General features: G+C 48.5%; 1 protein-coding gene across 1 annotated transcript; it reads right to left on the bottom strand.

Moving 5' to 3' along the window:
• Nucleotides 1–225: 225 nt before the first annotated feature.
• LOC103736121 (prokineticin receptor 2) lies at nucleotides 226–10606 on the bottom strand. The gene is made up of 3 exons (XM_008835565.2): nucleotides 10547–10606; nucleotides 6705–7291; nucleotides 226–1055 (listed from the first exon to the last, which is right to left on the bottom strand). Exons 2-3 carry the CDS (start codon nucleotides 7160–7162, stop codon nucleotides 359–361), a joined length of 1155 nt encoding a protein of 384 aa, XP_008833787.1. The 5' UTR covers nucleotides 7163–7291; nucleotides 10547–10606; the 3' UTR covers nucleotides 226–358.
• Nucleotides 10607–12773: the final 2167 nt, after the last annotated feature.

The following is a 12773-nucleotide window of genomic DNA, read 5'->3' as shown; positions in this document are numbered from 1 at the left end:
AAACATAGCCTGATAACTCTAATAGCTTCTGCCATTTAGTTTTGTTTTTAAATGTTTCTGCACATAGTGGGTAATCAGCAAATGTCAACTCCTGTTCCTGAATAATTTCTTGGTAGGGTTTGCTGACAGAAGGCATTCAGTCCATGTCAGTTGCTGCCACCTGTGTTCAGTCTCAATTGCTGCTAGGCAGATAGCAATAATCACCAACTGCTGTTTGTTGTGACAGACGCATCCAGCTACTTGAGGGCAGGAGAGCACGAACACAGTTGTGTTTTCTCACAAAACTGGTGGACTTGGGTGACAGTGTGTGATTCTCTTAGTACTGGAGTTGAGTTCTCAGTTGTGCAGCACTAGCAGGTTACTTTAGCCTGATACAATCCACCTCTTCAGTGGCAGGCACTCCGCTGGTTTTGAGGTCAAGGTCAGCGCTGGACTTGCTCCCATGTGGGGAGGGATACCAGTGGAGCAACATCATCTTCTTGAAGTACTTCATGGTGTTGTGCTTGACCGTCACGAAGCAAACAGTGTTGATCATGCTGTTGCTCATGGCGATGCACTCAACGACATAGAAGGCAGTAAGGTAGTGCTTCTCTTTCACAAACACAGTGGGGAAGAAGTCTCGCACGATGGTGAGACCATAGAAGGGTGCCCAGCACAGCACGTAGGCTGTTAGGATGCACATGAGCACTAGGACTGTCTTGCGGCGGCAGCGCAGACGCTTGCGGATCTGCTCGGTCTGGAACCCCGGTACGGCTTTGAACCAGAGCTCCTGGGAGATCCTGGCATAGCACAGTGTCATAGTGACAACAGGGCCCACGAACTCCAAGCCAAAGATGAAGAGGAAGTAGGACTTGTAGTAGAGTTGCTGGTCCACGGACCAGATCTGCCCACAGAAAATCTTTTCCTGGCTCTTGACAATAACAAGGATGGTTTCTGTGGTGAAGTAGGCAGATGGGATGGCGATGAGGATGGACACCATCCAGACCAGCACGATCAGGAAGGTGGCTGTTTGATAATTCATCCGTGGTTTCAAGGGGTGGACGATGGCGAGATATCTGGAGGGAGAGGAAAGTCAGCAATGATGTGTACTTGAGTGTGAATTGGTTTTAACCAGCCCAGGGCACACACAACAGCCTCATACCTGCACCATGAATCCCCAGGTGCTTACCATTCAGCTTTAGCTTCAAGTCATTAGCAACACCATTTGGCATTTGGAGTAATGATTTAATGGAAACAGTACAGGATTCGGGTCAAACACATCCTGGCTTTTCCCCCGAAGGGTGCAAGGATCTGGGGAATTACCCATTCTCCCTGAGATTCATTTCCCTACACAAGCATCCTGGAATAAAATGGAACTTAGCTTGCAGGATGGCTGTGAATATTAAATATAATAAGCTGTAAATGTGTGAGTAGCTTGCAATGGACACACATAGCCCATTATTGTTAACTGTACTATGATACCCTTTGGGTTTTCAATCTTGCCATCCTGCCCATGAACACAATGCTCTTAAAGCTCTGCGTTCCAAATACTTTATGACCTGAGGTGAAAGAAGAGCTGTGTACTCAGAGAGGTGTGGATACTGCTCAGCCGGCACACGTCTCCCCTTCCTGCTAGATGTCAGTCTGCATTACAGAGGCGGTGGAATGAGAAATAAATGCCATGCCCACATTCCTGTCCTGCAGACACCAGAAGGCGCTCCTGCTACAGGCTTTCACACCAATTCCCTACGCCATTTCACACTCAAATGAGTTGTGTGTGAAGTCACCCCACCATGATACCTTAAAGCTTTATTGAACTCTGTTCTTTTCAATGAGCCACACTGCTCAGGAAAGAAGCCAGAACCCTTTGTGGAAAACGGGCTCACTCATGCAGGTTGCCTTCTTTCCAGAGGAATGAAATGAAATGATAGCTGTTTAGATGTTTTAGTCTTGGAATAATTTCTGTGCATTTGGAGGGGGCAGGAAGGTGGTAGGGAAAGTGGGGAAGATAAGAGGCAAGAGAGGTAGGTACGAAACAAATCAACCCTGGAAGTAAACATGTGTATGTGCCCCAAACCCAGAGCTTGAGTCATGTGGGGCCGAGAGCAGGAAGACACCTGTAGAACATTCTGCCCTCCTTACCTTTTCTTTAGCCAGACCCTTTGGTCATCTTTCCAGGTCTCTGGCTCAGCAAGGCCTGCCATGTTACTGCTTCCTGTACTTGTAGTGTTTGCACGATCTTCTCTTGCCCGTCTCTGCTGGCTGGTGGCTCTGACTCATTTCCACTGGAAAAGCCCATGGCAGCATGGCTTCCTGGCTTGAGACCTTCCAAATCCTGAGGCACTGGCAGCTAGCTCCCCAGTGGGGTGTATTAACAACAGTGACTGCTAGAGCTCTTTGCCCATCTGTGTGATCTGGCTGTGCCATGTGGACTTGCACTGAGTTGGCTGGGTGGACAAGTATCATGGGGCTGGAAAGGGGACAAATGGGCACTCGCCCTCGACTGGGGCAGGGGTATCTCACAGTCACCATCTCTCAGGGATGACTGGGTGAGTCAGTTTCCTGCTGTAAATGTAGTAGCTTGAAATGACAAGTTATTGTACTACAGCTTTGGAAGTCAGAAATCTGACAGTGTTCACTGGATAAAATCAAGGTGCCAGTGGGTGGCATTCCTTCTGGTGGCTCTACAGCATCTCTGTGGGATGTTTTGTTTGTCTGTCTGGGTTTCGTTGTTTTGTTTTCACCCCTTCTAGAGCTGCCTATATTTCTTGGTTCATAACGTCTTTGTTCAAAGCCGGCAATGACCAGTGGGGTCTCGCTCACATAGGATCACTGACACTCTGCCCGCCCCCTCCACAGTTAAAAACCTTTGCAATTAATTAGTTCCACCTAAATTATCCAGTATAGTCTCTATTTTAACATTAGTTGATTAGAAACCTTAATTCCATGTGTTACTTTGGTTCCCCTTGGCATGTAGTATAGCATAATCACAGGTTCTGGGGACTGAGATGTGGCATTTTATGTTGGGGTGTCATTTTTGCCTACTGCACCAAATCCGAAGTTTTTAGATAATGTGGTACTCTCAATCTCATCCCACCACTCACAACAACCCCCAAAATTTCACATTGCTTATTCTGTTGTCAACTCTTACACTCAAATTCCTTGTCATCCAGTACACTTCCTCACTCCATAGGACAGTTCCGAAACTCAGAGCTGTCATCAAATAAATCAGAAAGAAATGAGCGCTGGCTTAGGGATATTCAAAAGACCTCTCCCTACACTGGATATTTAGGTAAGTAACTTATGCTCCTGGGACTTAGTTTTTGCATCTGTAAAATGGGATAATAATGATTTTATTGGCAATCGATCAGGATTTTTGTCAGCATCCAAGAAAGTAAACATACATAATGTATGATAGAAGTTACGGTACTTTGCTTACGCTGATCATTTCCTGTGACTCATTTGTTGGCAAGAGAGATGTCTGCAAGGTCTCTGTGGCCATCCATCTGCTTCAGTGTGCTTCCTGAGGCCAGTGATTTCCTTCAACTCTCTACAACTTGAAGCGGCAACTTTTCTTCACGAGCCTGACTATGCTCTGGGTACGGCATACAAAGGCATGAGGTGGCCCTCTGGCTATTTCTAGAGTAGTGCAGGCATATCTGGCTGAATAGTAGATGATGTGCACAGGGGCAGAGGTGGAGCTTGTGTTTCTCCAGGGTACAAAGGCTGAGCATGAGTGGTCTTTGTGCCATACCATGCTGCCGTTTACTCCAGACTAAAGTATCCTTTTGTGGAGGGAGGGAGCAGCTTATGAATCTGATGAAACTCACAACAAACTTAAGTTGCATCTCTGAGGTGAATGAAAACTTGTCCCAGGAAAAGCCACTCCACATGGCCCCAGTAAAAGACCAATTTTCTAAAATCAGCATCATCAGGAAAAGGTGGGAATTTGATCCACCATTTTGATCATTTGTCTTCTTTTTTTAATTGGCTTGGAGCCTGATGAGGGGAGTAGGGTGCAATTTACTAGGCTCCTCTAGTCTATGGCCTGAAGCTCCATATGCTGCCTTGACATCTTTGAGTCTTACAGGACTTCAAATGCCTGCCCATGAGTTCCTCTGTGCTTGCTAGATGCACTCCTGTCTCTCCCTAATACCCCAGTGAGAAAGGCTCCCTCTCCATATAGTCCCTCTATCAGCAAGTACAGTAAGTCTGGGTTTAGGAGGGAATACCTGTAATCCTAGCACTCAGGAACCTGAAGCAGGAGAATTATGAGTTCAAGGACAGTCTGGACTACATAGTAAGACTCTGCCCATCTTTGAAAAAGCTAGCATTTATGAATCAGTGTATCTTTATTATTCTCAGCGTTTCATAATTCCTAGTGTCTGCCTGGAAAAAAGCTTCCTGGGGTGAAGAACCTTGTCATTACTGCTTGTGTTTCCATACACATAGTCTGGACATACAGGACCCACAAACCTGTTGTGGACCTATCGGCAGGTGCCACCAGAGCCTTTCTCACACCCCTTTGTTCTGTCACTCCAGTGCACACCTGGGCATACCTACCTGCCAACACCTGCATTTTTTTTTGTTGTCTGAGGGCCTTTTCTGGCTTCCAGAGTCCTCTTGGCCTGTCCAGAATTTTCAGAGCAGCCTCTCTTCCCGCTCCTAGGAGAACTCTGAGCTGTGATCCACACCTGCTCCAAGAGTTCCTCAGCAGGAATCAGCTGCATTCCCTTACCCTGGAAGCTTTAAGGATGCACCTTGTGTTCACTGCTCTCCCGTCTCATTCCCCTCTAGGTTCCTGGTGCTGCCTGCACATGAATCCCCTGTCTAAGAGTATTTGGGGTGGGGGGAATAATACAAATAGTTACAAACTAAGACATAGGCCTAAGGCCCTGTCCTAAGCACTACGGAGACAGAAAGACAGGAGAGGATAATTATACTTAAAAATACTGTCTTTGGGGAAGGACCATCTGTATATCTGTACAGAATGTGAATTTAGAAGGACAGGTTGGCACTGGGTTATAAAGGCGCCATAAAGCTAGACGCAAGATTTGTATTCTGTGGCATTGAGACTCACAGAGATTTTATAAGTAATGGAATGAATGTCTTAGGAAAAGCCATCAATGCTAGGATGCATTATACAAATGAGCATGGATTTCAGGGAATGGGCAGGGGTTCCCAGGAAGCAAAAGACAGGTTGGTAGAGCATCGTGGTGTCTAGTCATGACTTACCAAGTGGGAAGGCTGGAGAGACAGATGCCAGACTTAGCTAGAACTGAACATAAGGGTGGGGTTAGTGGGTGAGGGACAGAAAGAAGGCAGAGGATGATGGCCATTTTCTTGCTTGGGTCACTGGGAGGGTAGCGGCGCTACTGGTGGAGTGAGGAAAACTGCTTGGGACCGAGCTGGCTGGGGTGAGAACGAAACCTCTGCTGTCTGTGTGAGGGGTGATCGCCTCCTACCAAGCTCCAGTATCTCAAACCACAAGACAAAGCAAATAACGTCAGAAACAGAAAGGTTACAGTGGATCAGGCTGGAAGAGTGATCACTCTGACTTCACCAAGCACTAGAATCACTTGAGAAACTGAATAAAAATACACATTCCTGGCTTCCCATTCAGAAGACTCAGGCCGGTGAAGCCCAGGAATCATACTCTGTCACTGTAGTAACTGATATTTTGCATTTCATAACCTGGTTTCTGGAAAGCCTCAAAGTTGTAATAAAACTGCCTTTTCTGCAGGTATCATGCTATAAAAAAGGGAGCTATACTTTGTTCCTGTGTCTTTTATTAATATAACCAAAAAATAATTAACTGGTATATTAAAAACCACTAAGCAGTACTTAGAATAAGGGAAAACTTGACGAGCAGAAGATCAAAGGGAACAAGATATGAAGCACATTATTAGAATGAGTCTCAGTGTAGCTCAAAAGTGTGAATTAATCAAAAAGTTGTGATGCCGACCTCCATGGCCTCTGGTGATGACACCCTGGCCTGAAACTGTTCAAGTAAATGAAACATGCAAGATTCCTCATTGCCTGCTATTATAAATTTTACCTTCAAAATTTGTGATAGAGCAAGGACTTCTGGAACATCTTATGTAAATGTATGCAAATACGCACACAGATGTATGCAAAGCAAACACAAGCATGTCCTTCCCTCTTTCTTGTAAACAAACTGCTATCTTATTTTTAAAATCGGCTCTTCAGCAGAGTCACCTGAAGCAAATCTACATACTGTACGGTTCCTTCGCTATGAAGTTGTTAGACAGTAGACAGGACTAAGCTATAATGACAGAAATCAGATCAGTGATTACTGAAGGCGAGAGGGTTGACTGCTAAGGTACACAGGAAGTTTTCTAAGCAATGGGAAGTTTTGTATCTTGATCTGACCACAGGTAAAACTTGGGACCTATTGTCTTGACAGGAGCCACTCTGGTTAACTCTCTCACGGTTTCAAAGTAGCTGCTGCTTGAAATTTCTGCTTTGGCCTTTGTCTTTGATGCCATGTATGGCCACATGACATGCCTGCACCAAAAGCAAATGCACCCCAGAGCTGTGACACTCACAAGCTTTCTACTTGTTCAAATTTGGGGGGAACAGAACACAGCTAGAGACACAATCTCCTCTAGCCTCTCCACAGATCAATGACCATTCACATTGATGAAGGGAGGAAAGAGCAGCCCTGCTGGCTCCTGTCCTCCACCCGTGCCCAGCATCCTCACCTGTCCACAGCGATGGCCAGCAGGGCATTGGTGGAGACATAGAGGGAAACTGTACGAAGGTAGTTGATGGCGGCACAAAGCACGTGACCATGCTCCCAGGAGAGCTGGCGTACCACATAATAGTCCATCTCAAAGGGGCAGCAGATGATGGCCACCAGGAAGTCAGAGATGGCCAGGTTGGCGATGAGGAGGTTGGTGAGGTTGCGCAGCTTCTTGTAGCGGGCAAGGGCAGCAATAAAGACAAAGTTGCCAATGCCACAGACCAGCATGATGCCTGCCAGTGCCACACCAATGACGATCTTGGCTGCAAAGAACGTTCGAGTCTTGGTCACATCCTCATCCTCGTCTAGAGGGAGGTCATAGTCACCATAACTGAAGTTGAAGGGGAGCAAGGAGGCGTGGTCTTGGGGCGGATTAAAGTTGGGTACGAAACTAGTGTTTCTGTTCTGGGTTGCCATGTTGAGGCCTGCAGGTGGTGTGGTGTCAGGGAGGTACGTGTGTAGCTCAGCACTGAACTGCGGGTCTGGATTACTTGCTCTCACCAGGTCAATGATTGTAGTTCCCTGCTGACATCCTTGATGCAGAATCTGGGAGGAGATACAATCAGTGGACAGCATACATCAGATCTGGGAGCATTCCCCCAGAGTTCCTGGGTGCAGTTCAACCACACCCACTGACAGACAGGAGGCAAGGGAGGAGACAAGACACTGGAAACGAAGAGGCCCTCCCCGCTCAGGGCGCAGGACAGATTAGACTCTCTATAAAACTCAAGGGAAAATATCCACCTTTGTATTTTTCCCAGGTAACAGTGCTAGTTTGACTGTCGTTACTTTCCAATCCCTCTTCAGACCCTGGCACAAAGGCTGGCCTGGAATCTGCTGAGTGAATGACAGGGTTCTCAGTCAGGATGCTGTGGGCGAGAGGCTGTGAGTGGGAGGGACTCTCCTGTTGCTCCCCGTTCTTTGGGAAGGAGCTATAGAACCCAGTTTCTTTAACTGTGGGTTGCACAGTTGAATGTGGGGGGCTGCAAAAGTTGGACAATAGTAAAAGGTTTCTGAATAACTAGGAAATAATCAAAGACAAATAATCCAAGGCTTTTCTGACCTCACCCTATTGCATCTGGAGACTTGACTGCATTGGTTGTTCTGAACACACATGTGCACTTTGCACTGTGGCATCATGCTACGCAATACCAACAAACAATGCTTGAAACACTTTGCCTCAGACTTGAGACTGTGAGGTGCTATGAACTGCAGTTTACTGAACATACAAAGCTTCCCACTCTTCTAGAAACATAATGGTTTAATTATGGAAAATTAAGAGTTTAAAAAATATTTTTGTTGTATGAGTGTTTTGCCTGCATGTATGTAAGTGCCCATGTTATGCAATGCTCATGGAGACCAGAAGAGGGTGTTGGATCTCCTAGAACTTGAGTTACAGATTGTTGTTAGCCACCATATAGGTGCTGGGAACCAAACCTGGGTGCTCTGCAAGAGTAGCCAGTGTCTTGACAGCTGAGCCATCTCTCCAGCTCCCAGAATAGACTTTAATACTATGTCTTTTTAGTTTGTTTTATTTCTGAGGCAGGGTCTCATGTAACTTAGGCTGATCTTGAATTTACTATGTAGGTGAGGCTGGCCTTAAATTCCTGATCCTTTTGCCTGGATCTCCCTCCTAGCTGGATTACAGGCATGGGCCACCTCATTCAGCTGCAAATTAGTATATCTTTGGGTTTATTGTGCTAGAATATTTTATTTAAAAATTGCTGCTTGAGGGGCTGGAGAGATGGCTTAGCTGTTGAGAGCACTTGGTGCTCTTGCAGAGGACCAGTGTTTGAGTTCGGTTCTCAGCACCAACATTAGGCAGATCACAACTCCTTGTAACCCCAGCTCCTAGGGCTGGATGCCCTCTTTTGGCCTCCAAGGGCATGCTCCCCCCAACCCCCAAGAAACACAGACATAAATATGTAAATCAAATAAAATAAATCTTTAGAAAAATCACTATTTGAGTAGCCGACTTGAGTTTCATTTAAAATATCACTAAAAGAATTTTGGTTTAGGATTAGAACAGATTTCCAACAGTTTCTGATGTGGCCCTAAAATCCCTTCTGCTGTTTGTACTAGATATGTACGTGAAGTGGCATTTTCAGCACTGACAGCTTTAAGAGCAAAATGTCAATCAACTCTGAAAAACACTGAGGATGCTCTATGCCCTGCAGTATCAAATATTCAGCTATGATTTCTTTATGTAAAAATAAAGCAATTCGCATCATTAGTATACAAATTAGCTTTTCTCTTTAATGAATGGTAGAATTATATGTATAACAAAGAATTATTTTAAGACAAATTTCTTTATGATTCACTTTCAGGTATATATATATATATATATACACCTATTTAGGGCACTTGCATATCAGTGATGTAAAAATTTCTTAGGGTGAAAAGGGGTCCCGAGTGGGAAAAGCTAAAGCCCTGCCCTAGAGGAAATCCTGTCTCCTCAAGTTGCTCCCAAGGCTCTGGATCTAATCCTGAACCCCTCCCCAGGCTCCCAGTTCCCCACCCAGAGCCGACTCTGCCTAGGAGGATACAGGTCTTGTTAGGTTTTGTACTAGGCTTCTGATGACAGGTCATCTGGGGGGGGTGTCATCCTTGACCTTCATCGCAGGAGAAGTCCTTTTTGTTTTTGCTGTCTCAAGATGTCCACAGGAGGGAGAGGGAATCAAATCTCTAAAGTACTGCTCCCCACCCCACCAAGGAGATAGGGCTCCTCAGGGTACAAGGGGTCTCCAGTGGCCAGAAGAGCCTTGACCCCCAAGGTCTCACGAGGGTGAACTGCCTCCCCCCCCGCCCCCGCCACGCACACCTGCAAGCTTCAAGTGTGGGGATGGAGGACACTGGTAGCAGGAAGTGAGTGAACAGGACCCACTGGGTTTTGTCTGATCTTGTGAAGGCAGGGAGAGCGCCAGGGTCAGGGACTACCACTCTGGCAGAGCCCCAGATTGCAGCACTCCCCTCGGCGGCTGCTCCAAGTGGGGCCCAAGTCCAGTCAGCACCCTGGTGTCCTACCTCTGGGTGGCCTCTGGGTCTCACGCGAGACTCCGGCAGACAGCCACCGCGACGGTACAGAGTCTGGGTCAACTCCCGCAGACTCCCAGGGAGAGCACGCTCCGGCTGCCCACGCCCGCGAGGTCTCAGGAGGTGCCTCCTGGGCGGAATGCAGCCAGAAATACAAGCTGGGACGAGAACCCTGGACTGGGAGGATGCTGCCGGGCGCGAACTGCGCGGACAACTTCGCCCTCCTCCGTTCACTTTCAGCCCGCGTCCCTGGCGGCTGCTCGACTCCCCGCTGGCTCCCAGTCCCAGTCCCAGTCCCAGTCTCGGTCCCCAGTGCTCAGTACTCCGTCCCCAGTCCCAGTGCTCAGTCCCCAGTTCCCAGTCCCAGTCACCAGCACTCAGTCCCGGTCCCCAGTGCTCAGTACTCAGTACTCAGTCCCTAGTCCAAGTCCAAAGTGCTCAGTCTCGGTCTCCAGTACTCAGTCCCCAGTTCCCGTTCCCAGGGCTCAGTCCCGGTTCCCAATAATCAGTCCCCAGTCCCCAGTGCCCAGCCCCGGTCTTCAGTCCCGGGGTCGTCCCGGGAGGGTGTGGGAGGCCAGAGGGAAACTCCTGGAACCCACGCACCCCGCTGGAGCCAGCCAGCTCGTTCCGTGCGCATCCCTGGAGTAGGGATCGCCGGCGCACCCCCCCCCCCCCCCCCCCCCGCGCCTCTGGGTAGCAGCTGTGGCCACAGCCGGGCTCCCGGGAGACGCCCCCTGAGGAGTCGGCCGGCGGCGACCCGACACTCACCTGCCAGGCCCCTCCTGGGTTCCGCAGGCCGGAGCAGCAGCGCACAGCTGTAGGTGGGCGCGGCTCCGCGGGCTCAGTCCCTGGGGACCCGCCTTGCCCTGGCCTGGGCTCTGAGCGCCCGGGCTTATTCTGTGCTCTCAGCGCGGGACTCCAGTGCGTCCTGGTTCTCTGGAGTCGCTGCTCGCTCGGGGCAGCTCCTCACACAGCCCGGGACCCAGCCCTGCGTGTCCCGCCCCTCCCCACGCTCGACTCCGCCTAGGGTCCCCGCCGGCCTTCAAGCCCCAGCTGAAGGTGGGTTCCAGACACCAGCATCCCGGCTGGGGTCTCAGACTGCGGGACCCGCCCTCATCCTGCTTTTCAAGCCCTTGCACCCGGGTGTGCACCGGACCTCAGCAGCCAGGTGCGGGTGGTGTGATTCCAAAGACGGAGCACTGTCCTCAGCTGACTGTGGCTTCTTCCCAGTTCACTCTGCTGATATCTGAGTGTGTGTGTGTGTGTGTGTGTGTGTGTGTGTGTGTGTGTGTGTGCGCGCGCGCCCATTGTCAGCATCTGCGCCCTCTGCAAGCTTGGGGTGCAGCCTCATTTCTCTGAGAGGTGATGCAATGGAGGCCCCCATACTGCAACGAGGGCGTTAAGAGGTGGTGAAGCAAGGGAGGAAGCTGGAAATGGTAGCGGCGGCTCTGCAGCTTGCCTTGTGCAAAGCTCCAACACTGACGTCCTCGCGGAGCTCCGAGATGACCTTACCTGTCACATTACTTGGCTATTCAGGGACAACCCAGGTCAGCTGCTTTGCCTATCCTTGGAGACTCTAGGGCCCCCACTTTGTTTCCGGTGGGTTCAGGAGCTCCAGATCCCCTACTTTGTTTCCAGTGGATTCAGACCGATTTTGATTTCCAGAAATCAGGAACTTTAAAAAGTACTCTGTGGGACTAGTGAAAGCGAAAAGTTTATGTTGGCCAAGGCAATCATGTTCTAGAAGGGAGGCAGGCCACTGGACTGCCAATTTAAACTTCCCATTCAAACTTTTGGAAGTCTTTGGGGATGAGGCAGTTTGTGGTTCTGTGTGTCCCATATATTCAAAGCTAAGCCACTGTCCAGTCATCTCCCCTCCATGATCAGAGGCAGGAGATCCAGCTCTCTGCTTTCCTCACAAGGTAAACACTATGGTTTGGCTGGTGCTAGTCAGGGCAACCTCTAGACCAGAGAATGATTGACAAGGGGGCTGATGCTATGGCCAGTTACAGATCCTGGACATACTCTTTGAGTCACTGTTTCAAAGGGTTGATACTTGCTCATCAAATTCAGTTGAAAATTGCATCCCTCCTGGACTATACCCATCAGTCCATACCTTTTACGGGACAAACAGATGCTTAGGACCCTTTGATGCTTTTACAACATCCTCTGAGATCTAGGGCAGGGTTGAGTTCACACAAATCTGGAAACCCATGGATATCATCCTAATAGCTTGAAGTCCTGACCTCAACAGAATAGGTTTGTCTGGGAAATGGGAAGATGTCCCTAGGCAGACAATGGCAACTGTGTTCTGATGGGAAATAGTGTGGGGCACCAGGGAGACAAGTGGAGTCATGCTCTGATGGGGAATAGCACAGGCACCAGGCAGACAAGGGAAGCTCTGAAGTGCTGTGGGGAATCATCTTAGTTCAGTTCCTCAAGAAGACTCCAAAACAAATTTTTAGTGCAGGTAGTTTATGGGGTCCTGGAAAACAGAAGTGATGTACACAGGAAGTGAGGTGGGGGAGAATGGATACATGCTGTGTTAATGAGCAGGGGTGCTGTGAAGGCATGGAGAACATGCTTCATGATTGTCCGTTGGCTGGGACATGCAGTCATGGCAGCCACCCCAGCATCCTGGGTCGGGTGGGTAGAACTTTGAAAGGTTGAAGATTTTTCAGTACATGATTGAGACAACTTTTATGCCCTGACTTTGGCTCATAAGCTGGCAAGTGAGAAAGTGGCAATTCCTTAGTCAGGTAAGATGACAATTATCAATGAACTCATGCAATCAAAGCAACTTCTCAGGTTATCAGTTAAAAAGATCTTTTCTCTGAAGTCTTTCTAGGTGGAAGAAGCTTAGCTGAATTCTGTAATACAGTTCTGAGAGAGAGGGGGAAAGGCAAAAGGAAACACAGAAGAACCATAGACTGAAGTTGATATAGATCCTTGAACAGGGAAAGGCCTTAGTAGTTGCAATGAATGTGAAGAAAAT

This window comes from Nannospalax galili, unplaced genomic scaffold, assembly GCF_000622305.1.
Source record: "Nannospalax galili isolate Female #2095 unplaced genomic scaffold, S.galili_v1.0 scaffold1078, whole genome shotgun sequence".
NCBI classification, from domain to species: domain Eukaryota; kingdom Metazoa; phylum Chordata; class Mammalia; order Rodentia; family Spalacidae; genus Nannospalax; species Nannospalax galili.
Note: the sequence above shows the minus strand (reverse complement) of the source record. Positions and strands in the feature narration are given on the sequence as shown.